The sequence below is a fragment of the Lygodium microphyllum genome, chromosome 12 (genome assembly GCF_053477565.2).
Source record: "Lygodium microphyllum isolate KBCC chromosome 12, Lygodium_microphyllum_v1.1.10, whole genome shotgun sequence".
Taxonomy (NCBI): Eukaryota; Viridiplantae; Streptophyta; class Polypodiopsida; order Schizaeales; family Lygodiaceae; genus Lygodium; species Lygodium microphyllum.
The window spans coordinates 48,224,151-48,243,972 of record NC_141146.1 but is presented as its reverse complement, the minus strand read 5'-3'; the positions used below and the strand labels follow the sequence as shown (position 1 = coordinate 48,243,972).

Genomic DNA, 19,822 nt, shown 5'->3' with positions numbered 1-19,822 from the left:
GGGTTTTATGGTGATGTATTACTGAAGTGGGAGCTGTTATTTATGCAAATGTATCAGATTTGCTTCATATGCATGTTGTAATCAATTCTTGGGACTGAAATTGAAGCAAAAATATTTGCTTCTTGGACACCTTTGGAAGTACAAGTGTGTGTACTTGTTGTTACATTCAGCAACCTTGCTATTGGCTGAAAGTATTCAGCATTTTATTGCAATCTATTATTTCTAAAGATGGCTAGCAGTGCATCTACATACATCTCATGCCAAAGTTGGTAAACTTAAAGCTTGATGAGTCTAATCCTGTCTCAGAGCATTTGAATGCTTTCACTGGTATTTTTAGTTAGTTACAGGATGCAAGCTTTCCAACTTTTGATCCTAAATTGAGGGCTATCTTCTTGCTCATGACTTTGCTCGATTCATGGGAAGCATTGGTTGTGTCATTGAGTAACCACCCCAACTTGAAATTTGATGGTATGCATGGTTCTATTCTCAATGAAGAGATTAGACACAAGGCAAGTGAGGAAAACGATGAATCAACCTACATATAAGAGGAAGAATTGAAAAAAGGTCAAATGCTGCAAATACGAACAAAAATCGCAACAAAAGCAAGGAAAAACAGCAAGATATCACTTGCTATCGGTGTAGACGCCAAGGACATAAAAGGCCCGACTATAGGTACTATAAAATGGAACAAGAACGCAAGAAGCAAGCTGATACAGAAGGCAAAAAGAATGAAAAGGATGGCAACTCTACCCCTAAAGAAACAGACAAAGTAAATGTGGTGTCTAATGTTGTTATTGAGGAGATAGAAGAAGATAAAGATATTGATTTACTGGTTACATCTTCAGATCCGCATGCTATGACACTGGAGGACATGTATATCACTAAAAGGGATATGATAGATGCTTTTTTATCAGCTCATGATGGTTTATCACAATCGTGGATTGTTGACAACGATGCTTCATTTCATGTAACTCCATCTTAGGAGTGTTTTTCTTCTTATACAGATGTAATCTTGGGAAAGTCTATCTAGGTAACAACCATACATGTGATATTAATTGAATGGACACCAGAGACCTTGCTCTTGAAAATCGTCAAGAATTGATCTTTCATGATGTTAGGTATATACCTAGCATCAAGAAGAGTTTACTTTCTGTTGAGCAGCTAGACAACAGGAGTTACTTCACTACTTTTGGTGGTGGAATGTGGAAGATACAAAAAGGGTCTATGCTAGTCACTAGAGGTAGTAAAAAGGAAACTCTATATTATCTCTACTGCAAGGCACTTCCTGGAAAGTTTGTTGTAGTTGTTGAAGTGCAGTCACACATGGAGTTATGGCACAAGCGTCTTAGACACATGAGCCAAAAGGGTTTGCAAGCACTTTCTTCACTTGAAAGAGTCGATGTAAAAAATTCAAAGCTTGACTTTTGTGATGACTGTGTTTTGGGAAAACATGTAAATACTCTCATGGAGTCTCTAGGAAAGCATGTGTCTTGGATTTAGTCCATTCTGATGTATGCACCATGCCAATAAAAACTCATAGTTGTTTTTGTTATTTTGTGTCTTTTATTGATGATCATTCTAAAAAGCTATGGGTTTACTTACTTAAGGAAAAAGATAAGGCATTGGATGCTTTTAAAAAGTTTTATGCGTTTGTCAATACTCAAAATGATTTAAAATTAAAATGCATAAGAACGGATAAGGGGGGAGAGTATGTATCTAAAGAATTCAATAAGTTTTGTGATGTCAATGGGATTAAATGGAAGCTTACAGCTCCTTATAATTCGTCATCTAATGGTGTGGCTGAGCAAATGAATCACACGTAATGTGAGAGGATTCGATGCATGTTGTCCACAACTAATCTCCCGTAATCGTTTTGGGGAGAGGCACTTAAAACCGCGGTGCATATTTGCAACCAATCTCCACATCGTGCACTTGAAAGTGGCATCCCTAAAGAGGTTTGGTCGGGCAAACCTGCTTCATATGACCATTTAAGGGTCTTTGGCTGCGAATGCTATGTACATATACCTGTTAATAGCAAAACCAAACTTCACATGAAATCCCATAGAAACATCTTCATGGGTTATGGAGATGAAGATGAAATGGGCTATAGAGTTTGGGTTCCAAGCATGAAAAAGGTGCTACACAATCGAGATGTGGTATTTAATGAGTTAAAGCTGCTGAAAAATGTCACATCTAATGACTTGGACAACAAGAAAGTGAAATTTCAGCATGATCAGCCATTTGAACCATAAGCCACTGAAAATTCAGCCCCATTTTATGCTGGTTATGATAATCAGCGTATCATCATTGAGCTAGATGAAAATGGGCAGCAAAGGGATGCTAAAAACCAGCTTGGGCAACAAAATCAGCATGCTGAAAATGAATTACAGCAACCTGAAAATGTATTACAACAACCTGAACATGCAGTTCAGCAGCCAAATAATGAGCTCATTGACATTCCTTTGGATGTGGATCCACTACCTGATAATCATTGGGTAAGAAAATCTACTCATGTCAAGAGACCTATTCAAAGGTTTGATCCCTCTTTGGACTACACTTTGCTCACAGACAAAGGTGAGTCTCTTACATAAAAAGAGGCATTATCATGTGAGTTAAAGAAAAAGTGGGAGCTATAGCTATGCAAGAAGAAATGAAGTCATTGTATCAAAATGATACTTGGGATTTGGTTCCATTACCCAAAGATAGGAAAGCTATTCCTAACAAATGGGTCTATAAAATTCAAGTGTGTGGATGGCAAACCCAAATACAAAACCAAGATTGTGGCTAAGGGCTATACACAAAAAGAGGGGATTGACTTTACGGAAGTCTTTTCACCTGTTGTCAAAATGACCACTCTTTAGATATTGTTTGCTTTCGTAGCATCTATGGATCTTGAAGTTGATCAAATGGATGTTAGAACTGCATTCCTACATGGTGATTTGAAAGAAAAGTTGTACATGAAGCAGCCAAAAGGCTTTGTTATACCAAGAAAGGAGTATTTGGTATGTAAGCTTAAGAGAAGCTTGTATGGTTTTAAACAAGCTCCTAGACAGTGGTATAAAAAGTTTGATGTCTTCATACTCTCTGAAACCAACCTTCCTTCTCGGATAGGGTGGTTTAACTTGATTAAGCACTTAATTACAGCAATTAGCAAATGAACATAAACCGAAATGCTCACTTTACCTTCATAAACTTGGACAATGGACTCCTTGTTGGCCCCAAAACTGGTGCCCCTTTCGGTATTTCTTTAATTTCAATTGCTGATGGATAAATTACAAGCTGAGATTTCACAATCTCCTTGGCTGATTCAAAAGCCCCTTGCTGTTCCAATAATCAACAAAGCATTCGGGCAAATTGCCCCTTGATTTTCACCCAGGACTTGCTCTAATGGAACCCCAGCTGGTCAAATGTTGCCCCAAATTCACAATAGATGGACTGGCATCTAAAATCCTCACAATTCCACGAATTTCCGATGCTGATTTCAGTGTACAATGCCTTTGACTGATGGCACAGGTCCCAAGGTGGCTGATAAACCCTAATTACTGCTGTAATTTAGGTTTTAGAGCAATAAACTCTCTGCTATCCACCAAATTTGGCTGTACTCTGCTACCCATAGCTGAGAATTGCTGAGAATACTTGAGCATAGACTAGAGGAGATGAGAGAATGTTGTAGAAAGAGAGAAAATCAGCTGAAATGTATCTTTTGATTCGTAGCTCTAATGACAAATCTGATGGCATCAACAGCTTCAAAAGGGGAGTAAAACACCAACTCAGCTGACGAGCCCTCCTCTCCTACCACCGCCTCTCTTGAGGCGGAAGAGAAATCTTGCTGCCCCCTGTCCTGTCACGGCGCGCGATCAGTCGTCGTCGCTTCTCAAAGCCAAATCTGATCACCTCCTCCCCCTCCACCAAGCTCCGAATGGCTGCCATTCAGCTTCCACCACCCTCCAACAGCCTTCTCCCTAGTTGCATGGGAAAGTTTAGCCAAGTGGCAGCCTTCCTAATGCATTTTCAGCCATTAAATTAATTTTTCAGAATTAATTAATTCTAGAAATTAATTTCAGTCCTTTTGACCCTGCCCAAAATTAAATGTGCCCATCTATTATGAAATTGGCTAGGCCATTTGCAATTTGGAGTCGTTCTCCACCTCTGTTGACCCTTAAACTAGCATTAATTAATTAATTAATCATAGTCCCTAGTGTCACCACTGACATTTAATGGCCAAACAATTGTCCTAGGGTCCAACCTGGCACCAACTGACTACCAAAGCCCAGTTGGCATAACTTAACACAGCTTTTGCCTTTAACACCCACTGCATCCTCGGGGTCCTTGGCCCGTTCCCATGAAATAACTGCCATGTGCATCACATGTGCTAAACAACCTTGCACATTTGATTAGTAACTTAATCAAATGTTACTAGCAAGATTAAAGCATCTCAAAATTTCACGTCCCCGTGACACTCTCACATGGGCTTAAAAGGAGCAATGCATATCACTGCTTATATATCAACAAGGCTGATGATGGAAGCCTTATTATACTTGTGCTTTATGTGGATGATATGCTTATTGCTAGTAAGCATAAAAGCCAGCTTAATGCATTGAAAAAACAATTGAATTCAGCCTTTTCCATGAAGGACTTGGGTGCAGCTGAACACATTTTGGGCATGCGTGTGACAAGAGATAGAGAGCAACAGCTCTTGTTTCTCTTACAAGAAAAGTACATCAGCAAAGTACTTGATCGTTTTTCTATGGCTCATACTAAGCCACTTGGTGTTCCTTTACCACCATATCTTAAGCTTAGCAAAGCAGATTGCCAAAAGATGATGAGGCACCCAACTCTATGAAGGGTGTTCCTTATGCTTCAGCTTGTGGTTCACTCATGTATGCTATGGCTGCCACTAGACCTGGCATTGCTCATGCAGTGGGAGTTGTGAGTAGGTTTATTTCAAATCTTGGCAAAGCACATTGGGAAGCAACGAAATGCATCTTACGGGGTACCTTAAGAGCACACAAAGAAAATGTATTTACTATGGAAAGGGTACGTTAGATCTACAAGGGTATTATAATGCAAACATGGCAAGAGACTTGGATCCTCGCAAGTCTACTAGCGGATATATATTTATCTTGACTGATGAGGCAGTTTCTCGATGCTCTAGGTTGCAAAAGATAGTAACACTTTCTACCACTGAGGCTGAATATATTTCAGCCACTGAAGCTTCAAAAGAAGCTGTTTGGCTTGGTTGTTTGATCAAGGATTTTGGGCTGCCCACCAAAACACCTGTACTTGGATGTGATAGCTAGAGTCATGTTTCATGCACTAACCAAACATATTGATGTGCGGTATCATTTTATCAAATAGGTTCTGGATGATGGTCTAGTTACACTGACTAAGATCAAATCATAAGATAACCTTGCAGATGTTCTCACTAAAAGTCTTGCAAGGGCTCAACATGAGCATTGCATTCGACTAGTGGGAGTTGGTTAAAGGTTCGCTTAGGACCTTTAAGTGGGAGGTTGTTGGATATAAAGGCCCTTATGCTTTCCAGTGTGTATATTACTTAACACATGTGAACACACCCTTATGGGTGTAAGTGTACCGTACCCTAAGTATAAATATATTCTTTTATTATTTTTGCGTACCACACCGATACACACCTATCCCTCGACTCTTCACTCTCACTCACTGCTCTCTCTCAACTACTGCACACACCTCAATCTACGCACATACTCTGATCGCTTTCTCTCGCACTCTTCATGAAGCAACCTTATTATCTTGGTAGTTTACGTCGATGGTATGTTGATTGCTAGGAGAGCTGATAAGCTAGATGCTTTGAAGACTCAACTCAAGAAGGGCTTTGAGATAAAGAACATGAGGTAGGCCTCACATATTCTTGGTATGCATATCACGCATGATCACTCTAAGGGACTCCTTTACCTATTATAGCACATGTACATATAGAAGGTGCTTGAGCAATTTCATATGCATGATGTTAAGCCTATTGGCTATCCTTTAACTTCCCATGTGAAGGTTAGTCAGTCTGATTGTCCCCAATCAGATGAGCAGAAGGCCGAGATGGCCAAGATCCCTTATGCATCCACAATGGACGGTAATGTATGTCATGATAGCCACTCACCTTGACATAACATTTACAGTGGGAGTTCTCACATGCTATAGGGCTACACCTGGTCAACGACATTGGTATGCCATAAAGGATATCATAAGGTACCTAAAAGGCACTGCAGATATGAGCATTTGCTTTGATAGCCAAGATACTATAGTCGTGGGTTACACTAACTCCGATTATGCAAGACATGCAAATAGTACAAAGTCCACCTCTAAGTATGTCTTCACTTTGTTAAAGGTGTTGTTTCTTGGATATCTAGGATACAGAAATGCACAACCTTATCTACTACTGAGACAGAGTATATTGCAACTACTAAGGCTTGCAAGGATGCCCTATGGTTAGGCTAGCAGACCTTAATATTACTATTACTCCTACACTGCATTCAAATTCCATGAGTGCTATTCAATTGGCCAAGAATCTTATCTTCCATGTGAAGACAAAGCATATTGAGAAAGCACTATCACTTTATCAAGGAGGTGGTAGAGGACAAGTCTATTCAACTCGAATGACGAAAATCATGCAAATCTACTCACTAAAAGTCTCTCAGCGGAACATTTTACCTTCCTTAGAAAGACAATAGGCATAGAATGAGATGACATCTACTTTTCATCTTATTGTATTTTATGTACACTTATACTCTGTCACTTTTTTCTTATTGTCAGGTCACGAACACCCATCATTCACTTTATTATTTATTATTTATTCTATTAGTAACTACTAAATAAGGGAAGGCCAGTCACACATTGTGGCTGTTGGAGTTACCACATACAATGTCTCTTTCCCTTGCTCTCTTACTTCATCCGCCATAGCTCTTGCTTTGCTCTTGCTTCCGCTTATGTACTTCCACTTGCGCTTTATCTTTCACCCCTTTCCCTCAACATCGATACCCTCAAGCGGTTGGGTTAGCTCATTCATTTTTGTAATGTGTTGGATCTAACTATCTATTTTCATTCTTCCCGTGGGGCACAATTACTTGAAAGGCCGCAGACTATATCCAGTCTCACCACAAAAGAGAAAAAAAAAGTTTAATGTGGTTTCATCTATCTAATGTCATGTCCTCTCTAAGATGACTACTTGGACATCCTTGATAAGATAACCATCACCTCTATAGTCTTAGTAGGCCGTTGGGCAGTCGATATATACCCTTTGTTTGATGCCCTAGATGCTTTGGGGTGGAGCGTCTTGGGGTAAAAAATGGGCTTGAGATTTTCTTCCCATCTCTTCTTGATTCTAGTTTTGGACCTATGAGGGTTGAGTTAAAAATTCATTAATCATGGATTAGCTCTTTAAAACAACCCCAAAACAGTAAATTACTAAAAGTTTCATTAAACAGGGAGCAATTCTAGAGAGTTGTGTCCCACATGCAAAACCCTAATTTGGAAGGATCCTTCCACATCTATAAATAGATAGACTGCCCACCATTTAGTTTCATCCTTGTGTGCAAGATTCTCGTGTCTATGTGCAAATTTCAGCCATCGGCTCCCATCTACAGTTGTCCAACCCCTATCAACTACAGCCCTTCCTGCTCAAGCACCTGGCAACCTATCTACAATTGCCACCCTGTTGCCTTAAGCCTTCAACCTGCTGCGTTTACTGTCTACCTACAGCCATGAGCAGTCCACGTCATCATTCCAACTACTTGCCTAGCGTTTTCAGCCCCTAGAGCCAAGTGACACGTTGCTACCCCTTCCAATGACTATTGTAGCCTTGTGTTTTGCTGTCCAGCAACCCACATACATCATCCTCCACTCCTTTAGCTTAGATGTCATGTAATCGATAGCATTGATTACTACAAAGCTAGACTTGTAACAAAGGGTTATACTTAGAGACAAGGCAATGATTATAAGGAGACCTTTGCACCCACATCATGTATGACAACCATCCATACAGTCATTGCTTTGGTTGCATATCATGGTTGGAATGTACATCAACTTGACACTAAGACTATTTTTTTACATGGTGACTTGAATGATGAAGTCTATGTTAGTCAACCATCAAGGTCCATACAAGAGGGTATGGAAAGGAAAGCTTGTCATTCATGGAAAGCCTTCTATGGGCTGAAGCAAGCACCACAGGCATGATACAAAAATATTCATTCTTACTTGATTGGCCCTAAGTTTTCAAAACAGCCCGATTGAGAACAGCCTTTACATTAGATGGAAGGAGCATGATCTCCTCATTTTGATCTCATATGTTGATGATATGCTCTTAGAGTCTTGACTGGCGATGATGAATAGAAAATTTCAGCATTTAATGCTGATTTACAACAAGCATTTGCTATGACAAATCTTGGCCGCTTGCACTACTATCTTGGTATCCAATTTGATGCTATTAAGGGGTGTATTGTTATGACATTCTAGATATTTTAGGCATTTTCTATTTGTCATTTTGATGGTGTTTATGGCATTTATTGCTGGCCGACCTGACATCATTTATGGCATTATTTTTGCCTATTTATTCAGGCTCCTCCTCCACGGTCATTATACATCATCCGTCATTCATCATTTGACAGGTTTTGGTGGAGGGAGAGGAGCAGATGCTCGTGCCTTCACAGCCAGTGACTCACATTGGTTCTATACTATCTCCTATCTTAGTATATGGATTCGATTTCCCGAGTATCTCTCTGCTTCTGAGTTCTTTGTGCAATGTTTCTCTTTCCTGTTTCTCTTGTGTTCAGCAGTCTATTACAGTAGTTTTCCACGCTTCAATCACTACATCCACTTCTGACATGGTATCAGATTGCACAAACATTGTTCTTGCTGCTGTTTTACACTTTCAGGTTTGACTTTTGACTTTTCATCTGCGGTTTGGACCTGTTCTTGCTGCTGCAACTAATTTACAGCCTATACAACCTTCCTCTGCTAATTTTTGACCTATCCTGCTATTTTCTCAGCATTTTACAGTCTGCCATTTGCATTTACAGATTTCTAGGTCTGTTTTAGGGCTGGAGACCTGTTATTGACCCTTCCAAATCTATGTTTTGGGGACAGCAGGCTGTGGCAACCTGTTTTCCTACAGGTCAACTGCATTTAATGCAGCTATTGTCTGCATTTTACTGATCAGCCTCTGAGTTTTGCTTTTCTGCTTCTGTGCAGGGCTGGGCGATAGGTTACAAGCTCCTTATTATCTGTGTTTGGTCCATATTTTCCTTTTGTGCTACACTACAGCATCCGGCTGTCATGTTCTCATCACGACGCTCTAGTTACTATTGATATTTTCTCTATGTGCTTTCTTTACTACTTTGAACTCGTGCAATCCTTGTGAGTCTATATGTTTGGCATACTTTTCTCCCTAGAGATCCCTTGTCTTCATCTTCTCTATATCCCCCTCCTCATGGCTCCTCCAACATCTCCTCCTGATGGCCAGCATGCCGACATTATTTCCTCATCTACTAGTGTTATGTTAGAGACTTGTTGTGTTCAACTTCAAGTTTTTGTGAGGATGTTATCTCTTGGTGCTTCAAATGTTCCAAGTTCAGAGAGGGGTGTCGTTCGATGGAAGAAGAAGTCTGCGTGCTATTATTGTGGCAAGAAGGGACACCTCCAAAAGGATTGCAAAACATTAGCAGCTTTATGGAAGGAGCAAGTGTGGACGGTGACGAAGGGTGATGACTGTCTCAACAAGTCTTCTTCATCTTCGGGAACAAGTTTAGGCTCCCGCTATGTAGCCTCGGTGACAAAAGACGACGTACTAACAAGACAATAGGCTTTGCGAGGAGGAACACAAAGTGAACTTGGCAAACACTGGGAAGAGAAGAGAAGAGAGAAGAAACTCTAATAAATGGAATGATGAAGATCTGAATCATGGAGTGAATGTGATACAAGGGAACAAGCCTCAAGGGTGTCATAGCGCAAGGAAGATGATGAAGATAGCCACGAACCACGAACCGCAATGTCCTCCTGAAGGGATGTGAGGGCAATGGAGAGGCTGGAGAGAAGAGGTGACGAACTGTATGAATCTACCGTAAAGAATGAGTGACAGAAGCAGCCTATAAATAGGCAAGAGACTGTCTAGGGTGGCGCTCAGAGGGAGGGCACCGACTGTCCAGGGTGGTGCCCCACTGTGGGCACCCAGCCCCTTTTGGGGTTGTCCACTGTGAAACCCTAAATGCAAAATACAAACTACAGGTGAAGGGTTTCTCAACACTAGTACAGATGATGCGATCATTCCTCACAACTCTCCAATGCCAGAGAGGGAGTGTGAGAGGGTGGTGTGAAGGGGTTGAAGAGCCTCATCTATACAGGAATACAAGTGCACAAGTTCCTAGGAGGGGTTTCCCTGACACGTCTATCAAAGTCTGGCAAGTTCACATCTTGAAGCTAGGATTGATATTCAAGTTCATGATGAGCTAGTTCTTTGACAGAGAACAGGTTTGGCTTCTAGTCTGAGCTCACATGAGGGGACACTTTGGCAATCCAACCGAAGGCGGAAATCCATGGTCGCATATGTTCAGAGGCATTTTTGACAAGTTGGTTTTGTATGCTACTATGAGACATTGTTGATGGATATTGAGAGCTGCTATGATACTTCTCTGTTTTCAGGAGATGATACGATTGACATCGACATCAAGTTCTTTCCAAGGCACCTTGTTGGTGGCTTGTGCACCCACTATCTGGGTATCCATGGTTCTACTCTAGTGGTCCTTGTTGTCTGTACTACGATGGGCCATTATCATTGTATATTCTATTGTATCAAATCACCCATGATCTGAGAGAGGGTGCTAGCACATATGTCAATTCATGGCTGAGTTTGTACATAGCAGAGAGGGCTGGACACATTCTAGATATTTTAGGCATTTTTTATTTGTCATTTTGATGGTGTTAATGGCATTTATCACTGGCCAACCAGCATTTAATGCTAGCCGACTTAACATCATTTATGGCATTATTTTTGCCTATTTATTCAAGCTCCTCCTCCACAATCATTATGCATCATCTATCATTTATCATTTGACACATTCTGGTGGAGGAAGAGCAGTAGGTGCCAATGCCTTCACAGCCAATGACTCCATTGGTTCTGTACTATCTCATATCTTGGTATATGGATTCCATTTCCCAAATATCTCTTTGCTTCTAAGTTATTTGTGTAGTGTTCTTTTCTTTTGCAATGTTTCTCTTTCCTTTGTCTCTTGTGTTCAGCAATCTATTACAATAGTTTTCCACGCTTCCACCTCTGCATCCACTTCTGACACAAAGGCAATAGCATAGCAAATAGATGGGCTAGAAGGTCGCGATGGAAACCAAAAAAGAAAAGCATTGAATTTGTGATAGGGTTGGAAATGAGGAGATGGTTTATTGGACTAAACATCATCCTACATATATCCTGAGGTTACGTTAGTTTAGTGGCCTTAGCTACCCTAGTGTGCATACATTTAGTTCTAAGAGTCGAGGACAGGCCCACAACTATTTTGACACATTAGTGACTCTACCCTAACATACGCTTTCTAAGAAACTCTGGCCACTTTTTGAAAAGCTGTGGCTGCATTCTAAGAAACCAATCTTTGTAAAGAGTGAAGGATGGGCAGAAAATAGTAACATGTGGGGTTGCGCATGTGGAGCTACTTGCTACCTTCATGATAGTTGAGGCCCTCTTCCAAGAAATCATAGATTACATAAGCCAAACATGAACAGATACTTCCCAATTGGCACTATGCTCTTCAAGGTAGCTTGCAGCAGGAGGAAAGAGAAGCTAGTCATTTGCATAAGTAAGTGTAGGGGCTAGAAATCAACACAAGCCATCAAAATAGACATCACACAGCAGACATTTTGGACATGAGATGGCATTTGATAGGGTCGTCTTATTGTCTGCCACGCCAAATCATAGTGCTGCCTAGCTGGTGATGTTTGGAACTCCACCTTCTGGAATGCAGACCATGTATGTACTCTGTCAATGTTATATCAAAAACTGTTGGCAGGTAGCAACTGTAATCAAGGACAATCACACAAGTGACACTGGTGGCAAATCTAGATTTCTATACTTATTGCTCTAAAAGCATATGTGTAATAGAAAAGTGTCATGTCAATGGACACCGTCTATATCTTCACTGATGTTGAAGTACAGATGAGAGTGGCTGAAGTGAGTAGAATAGAAGAAGAAAGAAACAGCAGCCTTGCTGCCATGCAAACTTTCATGCTCAAGCTTGGTCAAGTATGGAAGAGCTATGGTGGCCCGTAGGGTGCAATGAAAGGAAACCATGGTGATAGAACTTGGAAGCTACCAAGAAAGAGAACATAGAGGCAATAACTTGCACAAAATGGTCCATACATGTTAATTAGATAGAGAAGTGCCTCTCAAATAGCAAGGTTTACAAGTCTAGAAACTTCTTTGCATATGTAGTTGCAAAATTTTCAACTGGACCTAAATAAGAGAAGAGCCCTAACTTAAAGATATCAGAGCAATCACCAAATCATTTCTGTTCATGAAACTATGAAAAAAAGAGGGTGTTTCTTAAGCATATATTTACTAAACACATACAAATAGAAGAAAGACGTACTTTCCATTTATGAGTCCAGAAAGGTAGAATAACTTTGCACCATCGTAGATTTCTGTCCAAAATCGATTTTTGAGGCGCTTTTTAGTCTTCCGGAGCTGTTTCACATCCTTGAATTGATCTAGATGAGTCAACACACCCATAATCTTTGGGAAACCGTGTACTTGAAGAATATTTAGATACTCAAAAGTTTCCTGTAAAAATAACAAAAGGCATACAAGCACTTTAAATACAGATCAGACCATGGGGTTTTGATGACTAGAAGAATCGATCACAATTAAGTTTAGACCAGAAGGGACAACCAAAGGGAGTGGGCAACCTTGATAATGGAAGGAACTCCAATTTTCTTAACAATTTCAAAGAGGCCGAGTAGCTCAAAAGTTTTGCTCGTTTCGTGTGTGAAAAAACACACTGAAGTATAACAATAAATGCCCAATTCAATTTCTTGAAGGACACACAAGTGGCATTTACATTAGGTAAGTTCGTCTTTTTTAGCAATCTTAATTCAATTGGTCAGTAAGGGGATTACTGCATCATGAACTTAAAATGTGGCAGAAATATCGCCTCAACCTTTTGAGAAATCAACAAGGGAACCAACAAAGAAAAATTTTATGGCATGGACAAAAATCCAACATCAATGACTTTGGAGAGGGAAATAAAAGTAGAAAGAACATCCTGGAAGTAGTGATGGCTGAAAGAGAAACTGAGATTGCTTGGACAAGCATAATCTATCCTTCAAAGAATTGTACTGTCACGCTAATAATGCAACTAACTGATGCCCCTTGTACTTAAAATTGTTATACATGATAACTCTAGAACTACAATACAAAGGAAATACAGGCATCACCATATAATAGTAAAGATTAACAAACCATTTCAAAACCATAGCTTCCATCAACAAGCAACAAAACAAGATCTGCAACTTTGGCTGAGTCAATCATGGCATTGACATCGTTCACACACTCCACAAGCTGTAATCTTCGCAGCTTGCCTGGAAGGAAAATTGTCACGTGTTTAAAACATTTGGATGATTTTCTTCGATACAAAGAGCCAACAGACATCATTTACTGACAAATAGTCCTTGAACAATCTGTATAGAAGTTCACTCGATCTAAAACAAACCAATGCTATAAGAAAACGAATTGTTACTACCAGCAAACCCCATTTCAAGGGACCTTACCTGAGACAACAGTGATCGGACCCTGCATATCTGATAGGTTATGCTTAGTGTAATGTTTCACCAATGATTTGATCAGAAGAGTCTTACCAACCTGCATGCATGGAGGTCAATGCACTTTTCTTCAAAATTCTATACACATCTGAAGGAATAGAAGTATCAAAGAATCAAGCCTACAGAAAGTTATTAACTTATATATATGCTGAACTGCACATACCTCCTTCCAAACTGTTTTTATTTCATCAACCTTCAAGCCAGTAGTGGTTAATGTAAGACTGACAAAAGTTGTTCATACCCAGTGTTAAGGGCATACAAGGGTACCCTAATCCAGATCAATAGACTAAGAGGATGGAGCTCATCTCCCAAACCTAACTCTGGATGAAGCAATTGTTGTTAGTGGATTTGTTAGTTCATGTGTTAGTCTGTGTATGTGTCAGTGGGCTGGGTACCATTTTCAAGACGTGTTAGTGGGCTGCCAGATTATTTGCGCAAGCTTTTCTACTGGCTGATTGGCATTTTTGCCCTGTTTTGGCCTGGCAGACCTGTACTGATGGGGCACATTATTGCTGGCTGACTTTTCAGATTTGGAGCCTATATATAGGCTGTTGCTCCCTCCTCCTGATCTCATCTCAGTATACACAACTACATGCAGGTTGTGTTGGAGAGGGAGCCGATGCTAGTGCCCACATGGCCAATGACTCATTATTGTTTTGTACTATCGCTTGTCTTGGTAAATGGATTCCATTTCCCAAGCATCTATCTTTTGAGTTCTTTTGCAGTGTTCTTTCTTCGCAATGTTTCTCTATTACAGCAGATTCTCATGCTTCCATCACTGCAACCTATTCGGACATGGTATCAGACATACGTGTTAGGGATCGTGGTGCTGTTTTCTGCTGCTGCAGGTCCCCCTTCACCTTCTTCTGCTGCTCATCTGCCCTTCTGTGGATCGCTGCAACAGACTCTACAGCTTGGGTGACCCTTCCAGCAGCCAAAACAGCCCGTTTCCTGCCCTGTAAGCTTGTGTTTTGATCTGTTGTACCCGCATTTTCCTGTCCGGCATCTTCACACAAGCTTGGATGACTGCCTTAACTGCTGTTCAACCTGATATACCCCATCTTTACTACAGCAGTCTACATTTACAGGTTTCTGACCCTCTCCCGGCTGCAGGACAGTATTTTAGGCCATGTATGGGCTGTATACTCTGCATTTCATCTTCCCTGGCTGCGTTTGGTCTGTTTTATACCTCTATGCTCTCTCTTCAGCAGTCATTATGTGATCAGTTGTTCTTGACTGTGTGTGAAATCTTGGCAAGTACTTTTTGGGCCTCTCTCTCTCTCTCTCTCTCTCTCTCTCTCCGAGAGCACTTCTGCACATCTCCCCAGATGGCTTCATCACCCGCCCAAGCTACATGGACACACACCTGTCTCACAGGGTCAGAAGTGCCATCAGACAGATCCGCACATCCTCACACCAACTACGGGTCGAAACGGGCAGATACGGGGCCAACCCCCTCCCCCCAGATGACCGAATCTGTCAGCTCTGCCATCTCGAGCCAGAGACAGAGGAACACTATATCTGTAGATGCCCAGTGTACTATGAAATCTGGGGACACTTCCACTGCCTATTCAGCGAAGGATTCGGACCACTCTCCAAGGTGATGCAATTCAAAGACCAGAGATGCCTGGGGCTCTTTCTACTGGAAATACGATGCCACAGAGACCACCTCCTACGAACCACGGAGCAAAGACAAGAAGCCACCAACCAACACACACTCAACGAATTCTACCAAATACCAACTACCCTCCCCACCACCGAGCCCCCACCAGCCCAACCGGCCTCCCAACCCCGGGGGACCACCTTAGAAATAGCCACAGCGAGAGGCAAAGCCCGGCGCCCACGCCCCGCCGGCCCCTGTCCCCGCAGAAGACACATGTCGAAGATACAAGGGATACTACACCACCATTGGAGGGCCCTGCCCCGCCACTTTAGCCTCTCCATGTTAGACCGACCCATGCGGGACATCCTAGGATGAACACTCCAGGAACAGTTCCACACCGCACTGGGAGTACCTCTAGATTGTATCTAGTCTAGATATCATTTTGTACCTACTCAATTTAGTTCAACATAGCATAAACGTTAGCTTCACTGGGACTTTTGAAATCTCCCAGACATTTTGTATGCAACATTTTGGTCTCATAGGCCAACTTGGCCTGTTGTAGACGTTAATATAACTTTCTTTCTTTCTCTCTCCGTCACATCATGGAGTGCGAGGACCAGAGATGCCTAGGTCTCTTCCTCCTGGAGCTGGAGAGGCGCTGAATTGCACTACTGCGAAATAGGAGGCCAGCTCACCTAGAGGGACACACACAGAGAGCAGTGACAGACTTCTTCTACAGAGCCAACCCTACTGACACTACCAGCCTAGCAGAGACAGAGCCACCCCGCCAGACACCTTACAGGCCACACCGTGGAGTCACATTGGATAGCCATTTCCCTTCGTCGAGCACGACGACCCCGTCTACCAGGACCACGTCCGAGGAGGCCACACCACAGTCGGATTAGAGCCATTATCACGAGACACTACAGAGTCACCACCACACATATCAGTGAAGCAACTAGGGACCGCATCATAGCTGAGATCATGTGCAGATCTTGAGACCAGCTACAGGCCATAGTCTCCACCACACTTTTGTACACGGCTAAATCAGATCTGGTTCTCCTTTCCTTTCCTTTTCTTTTCTATCAATGGAACAATACTACACATGGTTCAACCCTAGTATAGCCCCATCGTATAGTTATTTTCAGTATTGTTTCATAGGCCACCCACTTACTTGTAATGTTATCTTTACCTTACAGATAAGATGATATTAGACATGGATGTAATCTGGATTTTGTCTCATAGGCCACATTGGTCTTATGTAGACGTTAATCTCTCTCTCTCTCTCTCTCTCTCTCTCTCTCTCTCTCTCTCTCTCTCTCTCTCTCTCTATATATATATATATATATGTGTGTGTGTGTGTGTGTGTGTGTGTGTGTGTGTGTCTCTCTCTCTCTCTCTCTCTCCAAACTCCACCCCAACCTGCTACCCTGACCTACGCCACCCGTCCACCCCGACCTCCACCACTTGTCTGACTCCATCGCCCTTTACACCTGCCCCCGCCCCATGCCCTCACCTTGCACCCCCTACCCCGTGTGAGAGTGCGCTCCGGAAGAGGGAATACGAACACGAAGGGAGAGAGAGAGAGAGAGAGAAAGCAGAAAATAAGGAAGAGAAATCTACATTGACTGAAATGAATGCTGAATACAATCGAAAAGGCGGAAGGAGACTGATCAGTCCCTGCATGCAGCCCACAACGTCAGTGAGGGCACCAGATCAGGCTGATGATGATGGTAGCACCACCACGGGGGAGAAGGAGTGTCGGAATCTGCAAGAAGACAAGTGATCAAGTGGGGAGGGGGGCTGCCTATAAATAGGCAAAAGGACAAACCCTAACCCTAACCCTAAAATGGGCGCAAACCCTAAAAATGCCCTAAAATGGGCGCCCCACAACAGTGACCAAAAAGTAGCCGGGCAGCCAGTGGCTGCCCACTAAAAGAGGCCAAAAAGAAATACACATCCTAAGACAGCCAGTCAAGAGTGACTAGCCTCCCCCATCATAACACATGACAGACATGTCAGAGCTCCTAATGTCCTCGTCTGACTCAGACTGAGGCTCACAGGCAAGAGATGACAAGGCATGACAAACATGACTGCTAACACCCCCTCTCACATCCTGGATGTGGCTGAAGGCCGAAGAAGAAATAAATCCTGGGGTGGCAAGAGGAATGCCAATGTCGATGAAGTCCGTCGATGGAGACTGCCGCTGAAGGAGCTCCTCACGATCCTAGGAATCCCCCTCTAAAACACTAGGGGCCAAGGAATCCATAGCCGCATCACCGAGATCGTCCCCCGCTAAAAGGGATGGGGGGTACGAGGGAACCACCGGAGGAGAAGGTGGGGGATGGGAAGGAACCTGTGGAATAGAAGGTGCACAAGCGGGAACGGGTGTAGCAATAGACTGCCCCGGAGGACCCTGCATCAAAGAAGGGGAATGGAGCCTGTAAAGCCCGCTCTCCTGCCAACCTATAGATAAGACAGCTCCTGTAAAAGAATCCTCAATAACAACGGCATGCTCCGTGAAGATCACTCGTGTGCCAAGCCTCGTAAGGCCATAAACTGAGAGGACTTCTCTAACTAGTTCTCAGCCAGGTAATTGCTGCCAATGTTGCACTGTGCTGTCTTGTACCACCCCACACAGCTGTTGATATCATCAACCAGCTGCTGCCTGGTCATTTCCAGCCTGCATTTGCTGTCTAGAACAGCTGCCATCCTGATCATACATTACCTTCAAGAACTGACAACTACTACCCAGCAATCCATCTTTATCAAATCAATCATCTTCAATCTTAAGCATGCTTTTTTGGGAAGCTGCAGCCGGCACTACTATCTATAACAGTTGGTCATGATTTGGAGCATATCCATTTAAATACAACACACTCTCCAACTGATCTCTGCCCTGTTCCATTCTGAGACATCGGAGTTCAAGGTTGTGTATTCACTCTCGCACAATGTGTTTACTGCATTGAGCATTGTATTACTCATTCTTCATTCTTCATTCTTCGTTGTCTCTGAGTTACTCTTCATTTATGTATTCATATATTATCACTTTGTGTTATGTCGTACACTTGTGCTTATCATTGATGCTCGAGTATTTCTTTACATGGCCTGCATATCTGCATGTTCATTGAGCATAGTGGCTAGGAGTTTGGAAACAAGGAAACAAATGCGCTCAACAGTCATGAAATGGAGTTTTGGCCTCAATCCAAAACAGGGAAATGGAAAGTTGATAAATATAAATACAAATATAAATAAATATATAGATATTTAAATGTAAGTATAAATATAAAGATAAATGTGTGTATATGTGCATGCGTGTGTGTGTACTTGTAGTACATTGTACAAGTTAACTGCTTTAGCCTTTGCATAATTAGAGGCTTACATCTCCAAGTATAGAGGACAACCTTCATAGTTATGCATATCTTTGTGTGACTCCATGCATCCTCTCAATACAAATTGCTTTAACAAAAAGAAACAAGCATGCAAACACATGTGATAAAAATAGAATTTGAAGACTAGAAATGAAAGTTGAAAACTAAACCACATTGCATGTCACCAAAAAACTGCAAGCATGGATGGGTAAGGTCAAGGCCTTGCCCCCTCAAAGAACCCCCCTTTACCCCCACAAAACCCCAAAAAAAAAAGGAAACTAAAAAGCTACAAAACCTTTTTTTTAGAAAACCCTTTTATTAGAAAAAGGGGATGCCATAACATGTTTCACTTCTAAAACATTTCACCCGTTTTGATATTTCAGTTTTGGGGGTTCAAAACACCATTTCAGGCAACTACGTCATCGAGGCTACCCACCTATCATACAAGAGTTGTTCCTCTAACACTCCCTCTTAGATCTTGGATGACTCATGAGACTAAGGGATCTAGAGCGGTAATGTAATGCAGCTTGAGGAAGAGCTTGGGTGAAGAGATCTACCAAGTCATCCTTTGTCTTGCAATACTCCACTGCAATCATGCTATTCAATGTCTTCTCCCAGATGTAATGATACTAGATCTCGATATGCTTGATCCATGCATGAAAGACATATTAGCATTAGTACATTTCATAGGGCTTTTTGGTTGTATATGGGCATTTGGGCAAAGGCCTAAGTAGGCATGCATCATCATTGTTGATGTCACTATATCATCTTCCATCAATAGACAATTTCATTTTTGTTATTGTTGCCCTTGGAGACCTTCTCAAAGTCTTTTTCGACCAACATACATATGCATTTTCGCTGCTACAAGTCCTTCTATCATAAGCCAATGTTGTTTTTGTTGCTCCTAACCCTAGAGACCATCTAGAGGCCTCTTCCAACCAATAGACATTTGTGTTTTTGCTACAACAGGTCTTTCCATTAGCAAACAATTTCATTTTCGTTG

At 42.0% G+C, this 19,822-nt stretch overlaps 1 protein-coding gene across 3 annotated transcripts in view; it reads right to left on the bottom strand.

The window, feature by feature from the left end:
* The window catches only part of LOC148027732 (P-loop containing nucleoside triphosphate hydrolases superfamily protein), a 38,253-nt gene that overhangs the window by 17,150 nt on the left and 1,281 nt on the right, over positions 1–19,822 (bottom strand). For all 3 annotated transcript variants that reach the window (XR_015692638.1, XM_087689427.1, XM_087689428.1), the window contains exons 3-5: positions 13,795–13,885; positions 13,487–13,605; positions 12,618–12,808 (exon numbers count right to left, since the gene is read on the bottom strand). Coding sequence is in view for 2 of the 3 variants with exons in the window: in XM_087689427.1 (XP_087545553.1) it covers positions 12,618–12,808; positions 13,487–13,605; positions 13,795–13,885 (401 nt within the window). In the remaining variant the exon portion in view is untranslated. The remainder of the gene's footprint in view (positions 1–12,617; positions 12,809–13,486; positions 13,606–13,794; positions 13,886–19,822) is intronic.